The sequence below is a fragment of the Habropoda laboriosa genome, unplaced genomic scaffold (assembly GCF_001263275.1).
Source record: "Habropoda laboriosa isolate 0110345459 unplaced genomic scaffold, ASM126327v1 scaffold134, whole genome shotgun sequence".
Lineage (NCBI taxonomy): Eukaryota > Metazoa > Arthropoda > Insecta > Hymenoptera > Apidae > Habropoda > Habropoda laboriosa.
In genome coordinates this window covers 681,531-697,918 of record NW_017100266.1, presented here as the reverse complement: position 1 = coordinate 697,918, position 16,388 = coordinate 681,531, and the positions used below count along the sequence as shown (strand labels likewise).

Below are 16,388 nucleotides of genomic sequence, written 5' to 3'. Positions count from 1 at the left end.
ATCCGAAGGTGTCATGTCAGGAGAGTAAGCCGCATGCGGCAGAAGTTCCCAATCCAGTGAGAAAATCAGCTCTTTTGCCCCTGCATACCTGTTCGAGCGAGCGTGTCTGAAGCAGTATCAACCCCTGTGTCAATAACCACAATTGTCGTCTACTTTATCGTCCAAGTTTAGTAGTTTTCTGACAACAAAATTCTAAACTTGAGGCAAACACGGATAGGAATTGTGCCAAATAACAACGATCTGGCCGGATATTTAAATCTTTTACCTGGAAGATAGAATATTTTAAGTGAGAATTATGCAAAAGGGTACCCGGTTATTGACATAAGGGTTAATTTACGTCTGCGTTGTCCAGATAACCGCCTTTGAAAAATTCAGGAGTTGCTGTTGATTGCGGTCCGCAGTCACAGTTTCTCCTGTGTTTCTCCACAGATACACGATTCCCTTCATTTCCCGCCACACGTAATCAGCTGAACTTCGTCGGAATGAACTTACTTCTACGCCTAATATTAAATGTACATCTTTTCGCCGAGTATTTACGAGGAGTTACGAATGAAATCACAAGGCAAGGGATTAATTACGATTTAATTTCGTTCCTCGTCGTCCAGAAAAATCGAACGTCTTTCGAAAGAACTCTCCTCTCAGAACAGCAGACGGTAAGTCTGTAAACTACGATAGCAGAGAATGATATTTTTTATTTTGATTACAGAAGCGTCATAGTTTACAGCTGTTTCCTGCCCGGTTTCTTCCTTTTCTTAATCCTTTCCGTATCATCTTGGCTAAGTATCAGATGCAAAATCTACGATAGAAATGTACCGAGCGGTGGTCGGTTAACTTTAAGCGTACCGATCAGAATAACGGTGTACTTAATTACGGTGGTTCTAACCACCGTTTCGTCCATCCTCAGTCTGATCGATGTCGAACAGATGAACGATGGATATTACGTTTTACCAGTACGTATTTTTGTATTAAGATGCTGCAGATGTATTCGAGGCGACAAATACAGCTGATACTTTCTTTCAGTTGTACATATATTCCACGGTGATGTCGCTGATTGTAGGCTGGACGCATTTACGCGTCGATTTCTTACTGAAATTCTGCGCGATGTTCCTATCGGCAACGGCTGTTATCGTTGCTTTCTCTCAATTATCGATCGCACCATTGTACTACGTGACCGGAAATGTCGAGTAAGTAGAAATAATTGTTCCCGTGTAAATAGGATTTTGAATAATATCAGGTCATCCGGAAAGTTCCCGCGATTTTACGCGGTTCATTTTGAAAAAAAAAAAAAGAAAAAAACGTAACTCCGTTGAAATTAAACATTTTTATTTAAAATAATTTCCACAATGTTCGATACACTTTTGCCAATTACAAGAGCGTTAATTGAGCATATGTAAAGATTCGAATTATTTCAAATGAAAATGTTCAACCCTAGCGCGTTCCTTCGTTCGACTGTACACTTAAAGCCTTTGGGTCAGAAATGACCCAGAGACCTTCTATGCAACAATTTTTGTTACCAGCACGCCATATGAGCTTAGAACGATAAACTTTTAATGTAACCTTAAGAGAGCATAAACTCGATAACAATGGAAGTTATTAAAAAAATAAGAAGACGATGGGTCGAAAAAAATCCAACGACCTCAGTAAGGATATGTTTTCTTTTTAACACTAGAACAACTGGAGTTAAACGTAGTACAGTAGTGCACACATAAGCCCGAATGTAGACACTTAAGTGGGGAGATGACTTCTGCGAATATAACTAAACAAAAGAGAGGAGATGTATCTGAGTGGGATACCGATATATCAAGTGTCGGTTGTTCACATTCAGGAGTCGATATCGAATTACATACTTTGTTTCACTCAGCACGCTCAAACTCCACTCCGATGTCCCATTTCCAAGAATTGGTGGGGATAGCGACGGACGCTTAAGTGTGCAAAAATGCTGACACTTATGTGTGCACTACTGTATATTCTCTCCCTTCTGGTTTATTAGGTTGCTGGATAAGTTCTGTCCGCTTTTTCGTTTCTATTATACATATAAACACTCTGCTCGTGTTATCGCTTCGACGGATCCGTCAATGTTGACAGTCATTCCAGAGCCTAAAAGAGGCTGCAACGAGTAGAAAGAGTACAACAGCAACTGCAAATTAAGAGACCATCACTTGTTAATCGAAAGGGCGTCCTGTATCTGCACGACAATGCAAGACCACACGTGGCGACGGCAACGCAAAAGAAAATTTCGGACTTGAAGTAGGAACTTATTCCACAACCCACCATATTCCCCAGATCTGACACCAACAGATTTTCATCTTTTCCGGGCACTGCAAAATAATTCGAATGGAAAAAACTTTAAAACTTTCGAGGACGTAAAAAGTGCAATAGACAGTTTTTTTAGTGATAAATCCCAAGATTTTTATAAAAGAGGCATAATGCAACTTTCACAGAGATGGGAAAAGGTTATAAATAATGATGGGAAATACATAGTTTGAGGTAAGTACAAACTGTATACAAAAGTCGTATTTGTAGAAGACGTACTCTAGCGGACAGAACTTATGCAGCAACCTAATATTTAGGTATACTGTATAAAGAATGAGCGTATAGTATAATTATTTGTTTATTCCAGCAGAAGTCCAGCAGATTTTGACGGGTTTGGTTGTTCTAGCATTAAACGAACAGCTTAATACTGCGGGCACATTCAGAATGACCTAACACTATTCTATTCTATTCTATTCAGAATGACCTAACACTATTCTATTCTATTCTATTCCACAGACATTATGGCATTCATTATCTCTATCAAATCGGCTACTTGCTAGCACTTGTCTGCCTCGTGCTGCACGTTTTGGACAGACAAATTGAGTACACTTCGAGAACGGATTTTCTGTGGCAAACTAAACTGAAAATAGAACAGGACGAGGTAGAAACTATGAGAGGTATTAATAAGATTCTTCTAGAGAACATATTACCTGGTCACGTGGCAGAGCATTTCTTAACAAACGCCAGAGCAACAACTCAGGTGAATTTCATATAACTTTCACATACCGTATTTACTTACCCGCTATTCTCCTCTACGATAATAGAGTCTATACGAAACGGAAACTTTCGCACCTCTCTTTTCCGCAGGATCTCTATCACGAGAGGTACAGCAGTATAGCTGTGATGTTCGCGTCCATTCCGAATTACAAGGAATTCTACGACGAAACTGATATAAACAAACAGGGACTGGAGTGTCTAAGGCTTCTAAACGAGATAATATGTGACTTTGACAAACTGCTACTTAAACCAAAGTTTTCCGGAATTGAAAAAATTAAAACTATCGGTAGTACTTATATGCTTGCTTCTGGCCTCAGTCCAGGGAAAGAAGATACCGATAGAAAGGTAAAAAGAAGATGACGACCGACAGAGACAGAGATCGTTGTTTTCGAGTTCGACGAATTTAAGTGAAGAGAAAAAAGAAAGAAAGAAAGAAACAGTTGTACCCGAGTGTTTCCAGAGTTTTTTTTTTTTATATCGAAATCATCGTATCAATATTATCAACGAACATTTTTATTCTTACGATTATTTATATCCCTTAACTTTTAGGATCCCTCGAAACAGCAAGATCACAATATTATCATTCTTGTTGAATTTGCTCTCGCTTTGATGACCATTCTAGACCAAATCAACAAAGAATCTTTCCAAAGATTCAAATTGAGAATAGGTGTGTGCGTCTGTGCGTCTGTGTGTGTCTGTCTGATTATTCCCGCGAGAAATTATACTTGTTTTCACGTGAGATTGTAAAACACATATACACAACGTACGATTCTTTTTCCGCAAGGTTTGAATCACGGGCCCGTAATAGCAGGCGTAGTTGGAGCGCAGAAACCTCAATACGACATTTGGGGTAATACGGTGAACGTAGCGTCGAGAATGGACAGTTGCGGAGAAATGGGAAAACTTCAAGTCACCGAAGACACAGCCAAGATTTTGATAGCCGCCGGTTACGAATTGACCTGTCGAGGGCCGATTTATGTGAAAGGGAAAGGAACCTTGGTAACGTATTTTGTGAAAACTCCGTTCGACGACAAGCAAGATAGCTATTAAGTTAACAATTCTAGGAATATTTGATATTAATAGTTCGTTAGATCTCATCACTTAGATTCCTTGATTCCTCTTAATCGTATGTATCACGCCTTGCAATATTCTCTCCACTTTAACACGATACAAAATGTGACTCGATCGTACGGAAATTCTTATTTTATTGTTTGTGACTACAAAATTCCTTAATCGTTTATTCGGTATTACATGTGTACATAAGTAGTAGTATTATAGTACCCTTACGTGCGGTAACAGGTAGGTAAAAATGATCCGACATCGAACGAAGAACGACTCGTCTTTTTTTGTAAATATGTAGAATAATAAATCGATCGACTGAACAATTAAAATAACATTATTCCTCGATCCTAACGTAATTTACGTATGTATATACTTTCGTGATTGTAACGCAACGAGCTGTAAAGGTAATAAAAAAAAGTCCCCTCCGAGAGGAAAGATGGTCGAATCAAAATGATATGTGCAAAACGCGGAAGACAAAATCACAGATGTGTTGCACGTGTAGATGGAAAAGAGGGAAACACAGAGGGATGCTCTGCTTGTTACGAGTAACAGTGACCTTGATTTTGCAAACACCATTCGGGCTGTAAGCTTTCAGCGGTGATTCCCCTTTTCACATATCGTTCCCTATGCCTGAGCATCCTTTGCACCGCATGTATCCATGTTGAATTTGGTTCTGCCCATAATCTCTCACCAAGTGCCGCGGCCCTAGGCCAAATTTTCGCATCTATCGTCGCGCTATCTGCCTGTTCCGTCCAAAGAGCTGCTTCGCCGCCTGTTAACACTCAATCATTCACTCACTCACTCACTCACACTCTGCGCGCGCACGCGCGAGTTGTGTGCTTCTCGATAGAACATATAATAAAAGGTATTCACCTAATATAAGATTCTTTTTACTTTCGAGACGTTGCGATCCGAGTATTTTCAAAGGGGAATTGTCGTAGATTTTTTGCCACCCTTTATAAGGAGCACACCAATTGTTACCTTGACCTATCCAGGCTGCAAATCTAAGAAAAAAATTAAACGCGAGCGAGGCGAATATCAGAGGAACGAATCGAGATTAAATACTAATTAAATAACTATACAACTCGAAAATATCTACTTACCCGCAGTCCAAATAGAGACTGTCGTAATTCGAAAAAATAATTCTAAAGTCATTCCGTAACAAACTACCGAGGGTAGGATCATCTTTGGTTGTCCAAATCTGTACGATATATTTCGAAGCATCCAAATATTTAATGTTCTCCTTGTTGGTTAAACCACTGGTCCATAGAATAACAGGTATCTGCTCTCCGTTGTTTGCGATCGTTAACGTCTCCAATGCCTTCTTTTGAAAATAGTCCCAAAGCATATAAAAACTTGATTCGGACAGATTCCAACCTTTCACAGTTTTCATCCAGTTTGTAACAACGAGCGAAGAATTCCAACAGTTTATGTTCACTTCGTCCCCACCCATATGAAACAGGTCCGGTTGAAAATCCTCCAGCATATCTTTATAGATTCCTTCAAGAAGCTCGTATACTTTTTCATTGGTCGGATTCAATTGACCACAAGGTGGTTCCACACAGTATTTATGCCAGGGTTCCGCTTTGAAGCAAACGAGCGCATCATCTCCAACCTGCAAGTGAAAATCGTCATAAAAAAAAAAAAATACAACGTAGTTCTGCTTATTTTTCAAACTTTTCCTGCTACCGCTTTCGCGTGCTTTTACTTTCCCTTTTCCCTTTCCTTTTTTTTTTTTTATACATTACCAACTAACTCGATCAACTTGACTCGCTCGCTCTTGACTTTCCCCAAAGAGAGAACTTGAAATGAAGGAAAACCAATTACCCACTGCCATCCTTCTCCCACGTGGGCGGGTGCATCGAACTCTGGCAATACTCTGACTCCATGGATAAGTCCGTATTCAACGATTTCTTTCACATCCTTCTGATCGTAGATCTTCTCAGGCGTGTAAGAACCGAACTTGGAAAATGAAGGCCACGTTTTGCTCTCATAGGGGAAACTCTGAGAATCGATTATATGCCAATGCAAAGTATTTAACTTGGACATGGACATACCGTCGATCGTTTGTAATATCGTTGCCTTATCGACGAAATTTCGACTGGTATCCAGTAAAACTCCACGGTAAGGATATACAGGTCCATCGGTAATCGAGATCTCGTTTGGAATCTGAATCTTTTCCAGTGTGTCGTCGAAAATAATCATCTGACTCATAGTTTCCAGGGCATGTCGTGCACCGAAATACGATTTCGCCGTAATCGCGACATCCAACAACTAAATATCGTATAAAATAAAAACAAAAATACAGATGCGGTTATTCCCCGAGTATTCTGTCGGTCATCCTTTAGAATCTCTTATTCCGTACCTACGTTACCGATATTCCCGATTAAAATAGATTCCCCACGACGACAACGGACAAATTAAAAACCTGTTTCGAAATGCGAAACAACCAGCTTCGCCCAATCATACGTATTATCACAACGATTTTAGAAAAACAACGCCTTGACGATAACAATATAATCCCCACCCCTACTCTTCTCTTAATAGTCAACATCAATAACACCCTGTCGTATAAAAGCTCTCGCGTGGTTTTCCTGTTCCTAACAACTCGAAAACACGAATATTACTACGAATATTAATATTTCGTTCACTACAATAACAAGACATAACGAAATTGAGAAGAACAAAGTATCTACCAGCGGAAATTTTTTTGTTGTTTAAAAATAATTAACGTGCGCGCTCACCGATGTCTCCACTTGTGTTACAGTTAAAATGTAACTTTCGTCCGTGTCCAAAGTTAGTTTAATGTTGTCAGTTTCGTTAAGACCTGTGATTCGAATAAGCATGCCGACACCGCCGTTTTTTCTTGATTTCCCGCCATAATTCTTCAGAATGTTGTTTTTCAATAATAATATATTCTTTTCAAGAAGATATCCAAGTTGCGTCGTTTCTGTTTTTACGTCGGTAGATAATGCAATTTTTTCAGGATCAAGCTGAACCATACTTTTACTCAAAGACAGGTGACCAGTTGGCTTTGGCCATAACGAACTAGATGCGCCGCAAAATAATTCGCACATTTCCAACGAGAGTGGTGCACTCACGTCCTTTGTGATTAATTCCTTTTTGCAAAGACCACCCTCGCATTTGTAATGCCATGGTGAACTGCAAATAAAAGTCACCCAACTTTTTCTTCTTGTTCTCCAACATACACAGATAACGAACAAGCCGGAATGAAACCACCACGACCACCGCGTTCCCTTATTTCTTTGCCAAAAAAGACTGAGACAAGCATACGTCAGATATACCTGTATATGCTCGTAAAAATCTCCGTACTTATATAATGCACTAATCGATACAACAATCAATCGACACTTGTCAGTTTATTGACGTAATCAGATCTTTATAAACTTACTGAGAATCAATTCGTACTGCGATTCAAAGATTCGAGAGAGCAGAGAACACATACAAGAAAAGTATTCTTTCTTTTTCTATTTTTGACGTATGCTCTTTTTATGCTCAATCTCAATTTTTCATTTTCTAATCTCCTATGAACTACCTACTTACCTATTTACAACGTGTCACTTTCACTATACTTAAAATAGAACGCACGTATCCCCTCTCCCTCTCTCACTCTTTTTATTCATTCATTTCCAATAAAATCATACATTAGCCTCGAATCGACATATCAACCGAGTAACATGTGACAAAATGTAATTGTTCACATGTATTCATTTATAACATGATATATCATCGATTTACACTTTATCACCGAAAAATAATTTATCGAGTGTTACCTCCTCAACGGTTGTGTAAATACATCGATACGCGCGTGTAAGAATAAGCAATTCGTATCACATAAATTTTATCATTCTTTCAAAGCCTTCGTTCTATTCAACGAGATAATCCACGACATGTCCCACATTCTGTGCATTAAACGGGCAAAGTCGATTGAAAACAAATGCAAAAATTGTTGTAAATATAACGTTAACAAAATACAAGCAGAATAGCGTGAATCTTACCGAGGTGAATCTTGAGTATTCTCACTTGTAACAATCTGCACAACAAAAACAATAAGCAACAAAATGATCATACTTCGCAAGTTTAACCTGAACACAGATTCGTCTTTCGAATGACTGGATAAGCTTTCCTTCGAATGATTTTATTCACCTAGCGACGCAAAGGCCGAATCTCCACTTCGAATGGAGGGGGAATCACGGAGTGGGGTATCGATATTACCCTTTAATATAAATTTCAATATCAACATATTCGATAAAAACAAAGTCTAAAACAAAAATACCAACTAACAACCGTTTTCCTAATTTAACCATAATCCGTTACACGTTTCGAAATGATTCTCATATGTTTCTGGGAATATGATTAATAAAAACATATTACATATTTTTTCCTTTATACTATAAATATTTATTATACAAACGATTTGCATCAAATAAAAAGATCAACGAAAGAATACCGCGAGCTGTTTTGTACGATTCATTTTTCGGGTTCACTCGTCCCCTCGTATCGCTCTGTATTTAGCCAATTCATGTGGAAAAACTCTAGTTAGTTCTACAAGCATGTTTGCTTTAAATTTCCTATAAGCGTCGATCTTTCCTTTTACTTGTTCATTTTTAGTTAATGCCTTTTCTATACAATCCTTGGTATATAACTGTGGGTTTCTCCCTTGGTCGATATAACTGAAACCGTATACAAATTGTAACTTTATGTTTAATTTCTTGCTGCCAAGGTTGATGCTATGACAATTTTTTATGTACTTACTCGAAAACTTCCAAAGGTACATGAACATCTTGCACCTGAGATTTAAGCTTATCTATTTCTTGCAAACCATTCACTAAGCCTTGACTAAAAAAATTAAGCATGAATGTACATAGATTTTTCTACCATATAAAAAAAAAGAGAAGAGGAAAGAAAATAAAAAAGTATGAAAAAAAAAACAGTAGTAAAGTTTTATGTTTAAATAATAAACTTCAATTCGATGTATTCTCATTTATAAACGATCATATCAAATAACGACAATTAGCTTCTATATATTTTCTCTTTTATAATCACCTTAATAAAATTAAACGTAACACATTCGAATACATGTCAAATGTGTTGGCATAATAATATCAATAATATTAGTGTTTCACTCCTTAGTTAACATAATATTTTCATTGATATTTCATTAGTGAGTCTAATACAATCGTAACGAACAAGAATATGAAAGACTATTACAAATACACTACTCACATCTTTTGATTCAATACATTCTGTCCTTGAGGTTGAAAATCGCTCACTATGATACGTATTTGTCTGACATTTTCAATAAAAAGCTCCAACTGCGTCTCCAAGTTCTCCAAAGCGGACGCCATCTTTTGTATTTCTTGACATATATATACATATACTCATGTACTCTTATATACGCATGCGCACAGATTTCTGCACAAGCGAGTACGTATATAAACGATAGGGTAGAATATATATATATAGCTCTGCATTGTGCAATTATCTGTTTAGCAGCGTATTCATTCAAACTCTATGTATGGTGTACGTGTATACCGTGACTGATTAAATCTCAAATTCTATAAAAAATAAATTTCATAGTTTTCTAGTTTTTCACTGTTCACTTTGCCAACGATTCACGAATTAAAAAGGGTAGAATTCGTGGATAGGCAAACACTTCGAATATTTTGTTATGTGGATTTGTTAAAAAATATTTTACTCAAGTTTATCTAGTCAATAATAATAATCTACTAAGGCTAGTTCTTATACTGACTTATTTTTCAATATCTAAAAAAATTTACGTATAAAGTTATTAGCAAACGTATATACATATATTTACAATAAAGAAATCTAAAAGTTATAATACTCTAGTACTCTTTCAATAATATGGCGTTAAAATATGTAGTTATAGGCAAGTTTATTCTCGTTTAAAAAACTATTAGAAAAAATTTGTAAAATTAACTTTCGGAAATAATATCGATTAATAGGTTATCTTACAGATGAGATTATGTAATTGCTCTAGGTGGTGGTACAGGCTTTATCGGAACGCAAATAATAAATTCGTTATCTCGAAAAGGTGCTACCTGTAAATGTATCTCTCGCATGCCTGGACCAAATCGAATGTCATGGGTAAGGACAAGCTGAACGATTTAATCGTATAGTGAATGATGGATGATATCGAAATGCCCTATGAAATCTATAGCACGATTTGGAATGTTATGGATTACCTGAAAATACAACTGCCGTAATTAATGTTGCTGGTCAAAATATACTTGATCCTACATGTCGATGGACTGATGGTTTTAAACAGAATGTCGTAAATAGCCGAGTAGAAACGACAAAATCGTTAGCTAAAGCTATATCACACACTAAAGCAGATGCTTTTGTAACAATTTCCGGAGTATCTTACTATAAACCAAATGATATGGAATATACAGAAGAAAGTAAATGTACACAATATGATTTTCTATCGGGTAAACTTTCAATTTTCATTTAATTTCTCTATCTACCATATAGATTATTTTAATGTGAGATAATTGTTTCGGTTATTAGAACTTTGTCACAAATGGGAAGCAGCTGCGGAACTTCCAAAAGACAGCTCTATCAGACAAGTAACAATTAGATCAGGAGTTGTGCTAGGAAAAGATGGTGGTATGATTAAACAAATGTATCTACCATTTTTCTTTGGATTGGGTGGTCCTATTGATAATGGAAGTCAATACATGCCATGGATTCATGTAACAGATTTGGTTAATATGTTTCTGTTCTCCATTGAAAACAGGAATGTGCAAGGTATACTGAATGGTGTTGCACCTCAGGTAATTTATCCAAATTGACATTGACTTCAGTAAGAATGAATTGAATAGGCATAACTGACAGATCATCAACAGATTGTGACGAATAAAGAATTTACTGAGGCCTTTGCTTCTGCAATGAGACGACCTGCATTTTTACCTGTACCACGCATTGTTTTAAAACTCCTTTTTAATGAAGAACGAGCAAAAGTTAGTACAGAGCATGTATCTTATCACTCTTTGTTGCACTTCATAATTATATCAATTGATTTTCAGATTATGTTAGAGGGGCAAAAAGTTGTACCTAAACGTGTCAGAGAATTAGGATTTCAATACCAGTATCCTGATATTAATTCTGCTTGTTTTGAAGTACTTGGTAAAAAGATTGTAAAATGAAGAATAGAAAGTTGATTAAAGTAATATATACCAATATTTAAAAATTAAAACTCGTTCCCAATTGTATTTATTTTATGCAATATGCACATGTACGCCGCACGTACATGTGTGTATGTGTATATATATTTTTTTTTTTCTTGTCGATCATTTAAAACTATAACTTGAGGTTGCACAAGTGAAAATATATTATCATGATAAAATTTCTGAGTTTCAAAAATAAAATAAACTTGTTCTTGCATTGTATCGACAAAAAAAAAAAGAAATTGAACTTTTACGTTTTCAACTACAACTGTTGCACTTTCACTAATCGATATCTGCACATCATTTTTATTTGATAAATTTATTCAAAGTACAAATGCGTAGACCTCTCGTGAGAATGGAGAATAATAGTTCGACTAGCGTTCAGCAGATATCAATGGAATCGAAGAAAATGTAAAATGGCGCGGTACTGCGAGAACAGCTGTTATTTACTGATAAAATAAAATACTGTAGTAATTTGGTTCAAATCAAATGATTTTGCGGAATTCTGTGCGTCAAGTTTATCAACGAATAGATTCTTTAATTAACAGTATCCGGTGATCAATGTAAAAGAGAAATTGAAGATACTAACAAGTCAATTTGAACGATGAAACGATTTGTATAGTGGTGGCAGTGGTAATAGGAAGTAATGCGATGATGGTGGTGAAAATGGTTGTGCGAGCTATCGAGACAGTTCAAGGAAATTCTTTATAAAAGAACTAATTCCATTCTACAATGTGCAATTGATATTAATGATTACAACTGTAAATTGAATTTGTTTAACTTATACATCACAAGAAGTGACAAAATTTAAACAAAGACCCAGAAAAAGACGAACAGTGAAAGAAAGAGAATTAAGTTGTGCTAAAAAATTCGAGCAATGCTTATTTCTCGAATGTTGAACATTTTCGTAACCGTTGTTGTTGCGTAAAATTAAGGATAAAGTATCCAAAGAAAGCGAGAAACTTGTATTCAGAAGTTTCCGTTTTATTTCGATGTGACTGTATACATGTCGAATATTACGTTTCTAAAATCTTCAAAGACTCGAAGGACTTACTTCTATGACTTTACTCAACGATTACTTCATTGTATTTTTGGAGTACTGGACAATTTTCTGCAACTAAAAGATGACCAAATATCGTCCAGTATTGCAGCAAGTCTTCAGTGATAATCATCGATTCTACTACTGCTTTTACGAGGTTAGAATTAATCGACGCAATTACATTTTCCTTGTTTTCATATTCGTTTCTCTTGTTTACACCGTACATTCAGAAATATACATATATATGTATATATTTATGTATATATAATTTTGTTTCACGTTTATCGAAGCAGAACAGTACGTAACTCAAACATTTAACGTGTTTTTGTCCGTTCTATTCGATCAAAGAATTACGAGAAATTGGCAATAATGATTTTAGCACAAAAGTAGGATAAAAATTTCGATTATTTATTTTTTTTAGATTTATATTTAGATTATGTATTCTCATTATAATCTATTAATATTTATCTATAGCCCTGTATTGAAATTTTGTTGAATAGGAATCACCATGAATGCCAGAACTCAGTTATTCGAATTAAGTATGGAGGGAAGACAAGTGGATGAAGCAGTAGCAAGTATTTTTCACAGTGTCCTTTTCCATCGAAGTCTTGGTAAATTTAAATACAAGCAAGAAGGCAGCTATTCTGTAGGTACAGTGGGATACCAAGATGTCGACTGTGATTTTATTGATTTCACTTATGTCTGTTGTTCATCGGTGCATCTGGATCAAACTTTGAAACGTGAAATATCAGGTTTTTCTGAAGCTTTACGTTCCACCGATAGTCCAGGTTCTGGCCAAATATCCTTGGAATTCTTTCAGAAGAAGAAAAATCGTTGGCCCTTTCAACCAGAATGCATACCATGGGAAGTCTGGACAGTACGCTTGGAACTGATCAAATTGGCCACAGAGCATGAACGACAAATATGGAGAGAAAAGGTTGGAGATTTGTTAACGGATAAGATTCTTTACATAACAGAAGTGATGAATCGACATGATTATCTTCCTAAAATGCCAAATCAAGCCGAACTGGATTTGATCTTTGATACATCATATCCCGACATACAGCCTTATCTGTTTAAACTATCCTTTACGACATCTAGCCCATCGAGTACAACAATGGGTAATACAATGAAAAAATTGATCAAAGAGACATTGTCCATTTAGTTGTTCGCACCTTTTTATAAGGATTTTTTAGTACAATGCGTATATAATCCAACTTTATTTTTGGATAAAATAATACTGTGAACTTGCCTTTGCTGATCAAGGAATTTCGTTCACCGTATCAAATCGTTTACCTTTAAATTTACACATGCATCATGCCTTCATACTTGTTTAGTTTGCTTTATTTCGTAGTTTATAAATATTCACCGTGTTACATATTTTTTATATGTTTGACTCGCAAAGAGGACTCGAAGCCTACGAGTATGAGAATAGAGTAAATTGTATGCAAAATACTTGAAGCTACGCGAGCGCACGCGGCAAAGAGCTAAATCTAATGCATACATCAAAACCGCCATTTCTGACTAATGTCTACACAACTCGTGTGCCGACAATATTTGTCAGAAAGAAACGAAAAAAGAAAACAGGCTAATACGTATGTTACTACAGTTGTGTATAGACCTGAAATATTTGTAAAATTTCTATAGTACAAAGGAACCAATCGTGTATAGCAGTTACTTTTTTGCGTATGTATGATTCCAGATATATCGTCCATTGCATAAGTCTTCTAGGTAATCAGTTATACATTAAATATGAAATGTTTCTTTATCATTTGCAATTCTGACTCGTTTCTATATTCTGGACGTTATCAAAATAGTGAAATAACGATATCTAGTTAACAGAATGAAATATAAGAATTTCTCGTCTTATTTTCCTTCTAGATCTTTTTTATAGTAGCAGAGATATACGATGATTGTAAGTAAATAGAGCAGTGTAATGCGTTTATTTAGAAAAAGCGAAATTTAATAGTGAATAAATTTACCTTAACACATAAAGTTGTTATTTCTTGTTTTACTAAAAATTTCGAATACACGTTTAAAAATGTTTAATATATGGCTGGAACCTAGACTTATTATTGTAAATAAACGTATAGTACAAGTGCTTATTTCCATGTTTTTTATTCACATATTTAAGCATACGTTACACTTAAACATATACATAGATACATATATACAAACATACATACGCATATAGTATGTATGTGTACATGTGTGTACGTATGTATTTATGTATTTAGTATCTATATTTGTGCAATTAAAAAGGGAATTTTGAAGAAATTTTTCATTCTTCGACCTTGTTAAAAAATGTTTAACGAAGAAACAATCAAAGACAATTTTAACGGTTAAGTATTTCGTGATCGTGTAAACAGGGAAAGAAATAATGAAATAATGGTAGTAATTCATTGTATATACATATATATCAGAGGAATCTCTAACGATTACAAGAATGATCTATGGAAAATATATTTAGATATTTATGACATTTTTGTTCTGAATTTAAAATTGTTGCTTCAGCGGGAAAGTACTTGTCAAATAACAACTGTGTCAATCTGATACAGATAACTCGTCTACTTTATGTGTTACACGAGTAATTTCGAAGAGTGCATGCTTTCGTATAAAACTTTTACAACCGAAAGGAATATTTGCAGCAGAACACTATCTCGAAATATTAGAAATTGAAATAGTTTTGCGGCAAGTAGTCAAATGCAAAATTTGTCTTCCGGACAAATCGAATTCACCGTAACAAAATATGCGTATGCATGTATTATTTGACAAAGAGGAAAGAAGCGAAAGAGGAGCAAATAATATTTGTGCCTCGTGAGAAATGTATCGAATCGTTTGGGAACAGACGGTTCCGAATAAAATCAGTCTTTCATATTTTTATATGGGCGTTAATACTGTAAACGTTACAACGAATTATTTTACGTAAATACTTTGAATCAATCATCTCTACGAAATTATTCAGATTTATCCATCATTCTCTTTACTTTTCAAAACGCATCGGAATATATGTGTGTGTGCGTATGTATTCTGCAAGACAGTTTGTCATTGTGGATAATCAATGTGTGAATGTATGTAGATGGAAAAGGTATATATGTATATGTACAAAGAAACGAAATTTAAGACAGCGCGTGACGAGGAACTGGGAACATACGATAAATTGTTTTGTTAAAGCGCGTGAAATAAAGTCTTGACATCACAATACTGACTGTACTTAAGATCTAAACAACCTGACAGATTAGCGTCGTTTAAACAAACGCGTACCTGAAAGAAACTTGGAAAAAAGAAACAAAAAATGCATATAATAAATATTATAAAAGAGTACTGTACATCCATCCGACGTGGACGATCCTGATACATTATTCATTGATTTAGTAGACTTTAATCTTTCGCTATGATTCTCAAGTTACCGATAGTTCTTCTGCTAAAATATTAATCTTCTAGTATCGCAGTCAATTTGCTCGTATTATTTGTTATATCATTCGTAACTGTATCAAATTACAATATAATGATACAATTTATAATTATATACCAAATAATACCGATTACCTAGGTCTCACCCCTTTCTAGCCCGTCCCATCCACTCTTCCTTTCGTGGAATTATTCATTTCTATCAAAATGCAACTTCCTTGTGATATTTATTTGTAATGGTTTCATTTGTTACATTTATTATCATGGTAAGAACCGTAAGTGGGATATGATTCTTTGTCTTACGCAACACTAATCTATTAAGTGTAGAAAATAAAAGAAAAAAAAATAGATCTCAGAATGAATCGCGGTGAATGCTTCATTATTTCTGTAATTTTAATTTATAAAAGAAAAACTTAACAAAGTTACAACAACGTGAAAGCAGCTGCGTCAAGGCGCTTGGCGCTTTGGGTGATTCACCACAGCACTAAACATCTATGCACCCTATAATTTATAATGTGCATTACTAATAACAGTACTTTAAACTGTACTTACTCTGAATAAACGAGGTAAAGAAAGTAAAAAAAAAAAAGAGAGAACTCTAATATTACTCTTAAAGAAAATTATAGAAATTGAAA

General features: G+C 35.4%; 5 protein-coding genes across 5 annotated transcripts in view; 3 read left to right on the top strand and 2 right to left on the bottom strand.

Moving 5' to 3' along the window:
• The window catches only part of LOC108573358 (adenylate cyclase type 2), a 15,920-nt gene extending 11,681 nt beyond the window's left edge, over positions 1-4,239 (top strand). Inside the window, exons 14-19 of the mRNA XM_017935771.1 lie at positions 707-950; positions 1,021-1,184; positions 2,770-3,013; positions 3,121-3,375; positions 3,580-3,697; positions 3,815-4,239. Coding sequence (XP_017791260.1) covers positions 707-950; positions 1,021-1,184; positions 2,770-3,013; positions 3,121-3,375; positions 3,580-3,697; positions 3,815-4,080 — 1,291 coding nt within the window. The 3' untranslated portion in view covers positions 4,081-4,239. The remainder of the gene's footprint in view (positions 1-706; positions 951-1,020; positions 1,185-2,769; positions 3,014-3,120; positions 3,376-3,579; positions 3,698-3,814) is intronic.
• Positions 4,240-4,242: 3 nt separating this feature from the next.
• On the bottom strand, positions 4,243-8,209 carry LOC108573359 (chitooligosaccharidolytic beta-N-acetylglucosaminidase). The gene is made up of 6 exons (XM_017935772.1): positions 8,112-8,209; positions 6,837-7,254; positions 5,920-6,366; positions 5,196-5,707; positions 4,966-5,096; positions 4,243-4,864 (listed from the first exon to the last, which is right to left on the bottom strand). Exons 1-6 carry the CDS (start codon positions 8,180-8,182, stop codon positions 4,632-4,634), a joined length of 1,812 nt encoding a protein of 603 aa, XP_017791261.1. The 5' UTR covers positions 8,183-8,209; the 3' UTR covers positions 4,243-4,631.
• A 387-nt stretch (positions 8,210-8,596) lies between these two features.
• On the bottom strand, positions 8,597-9,461 carry LOC108573335 (mediator of RNA polymerase II transcription subunit 10). Its single transcript, XM_017935742.1, has 3 exons — positions 9,340-9,461; positions 8,869-8,952; positions 8,597-8,786 (listed from the first exon to the last, which is right to left on the bottom strand). Exons 1-3 carry the CDS (start codon positions 9,459-9,461, stop codon positions 8,597-8,599), a joined length of 396 nt encoding a protein of 131 aa, XP_017791231.1.
• Positions 9,462-9,978: 517 nt separating this feature from the next.
• On the top strand, positions 9,979-11,282 carry LOC108573206 (epimerase family protein SDR39U1). The gene is made up of 6 exons (XM_017935596.1): positions 9,979-10,003; positions 10,115-10,221; positions 10,295-10,565; positions 10,645-10,910; positions 10,983-11,096; positions 11,163-11,282. The coding sequence occupies exons 1-6, from the start codon at positions 9,979-9,981 to the stop codon at positions 11,280-11,282; spliced, it is 903 nt and encodes a 300-aa protein (XP_017791085.1).
• Positions 11,283-12,326: 1,044 nt separating this feature from the next.
• Positions 12,327-13,507, top strand: LOC108573318 (autophagy-related protein 101). The gene is made up of 2 exons (XM_017935727.1): positions 12,327-12,499; positions 12,843-13,507. The coding sequence occupies exon 2, from the start codon at positions 12,851-12,853 to the stop codon at positions 13,505-13,507; it is 657 nt and encodes a 218-aa protein (XP_017791216.1). The 5' UTR covers positions 12,327-12,499; positions 12,843-12,850.
• Positions 13,508-16,388: the final 2,881 nt, after the last annotated feature.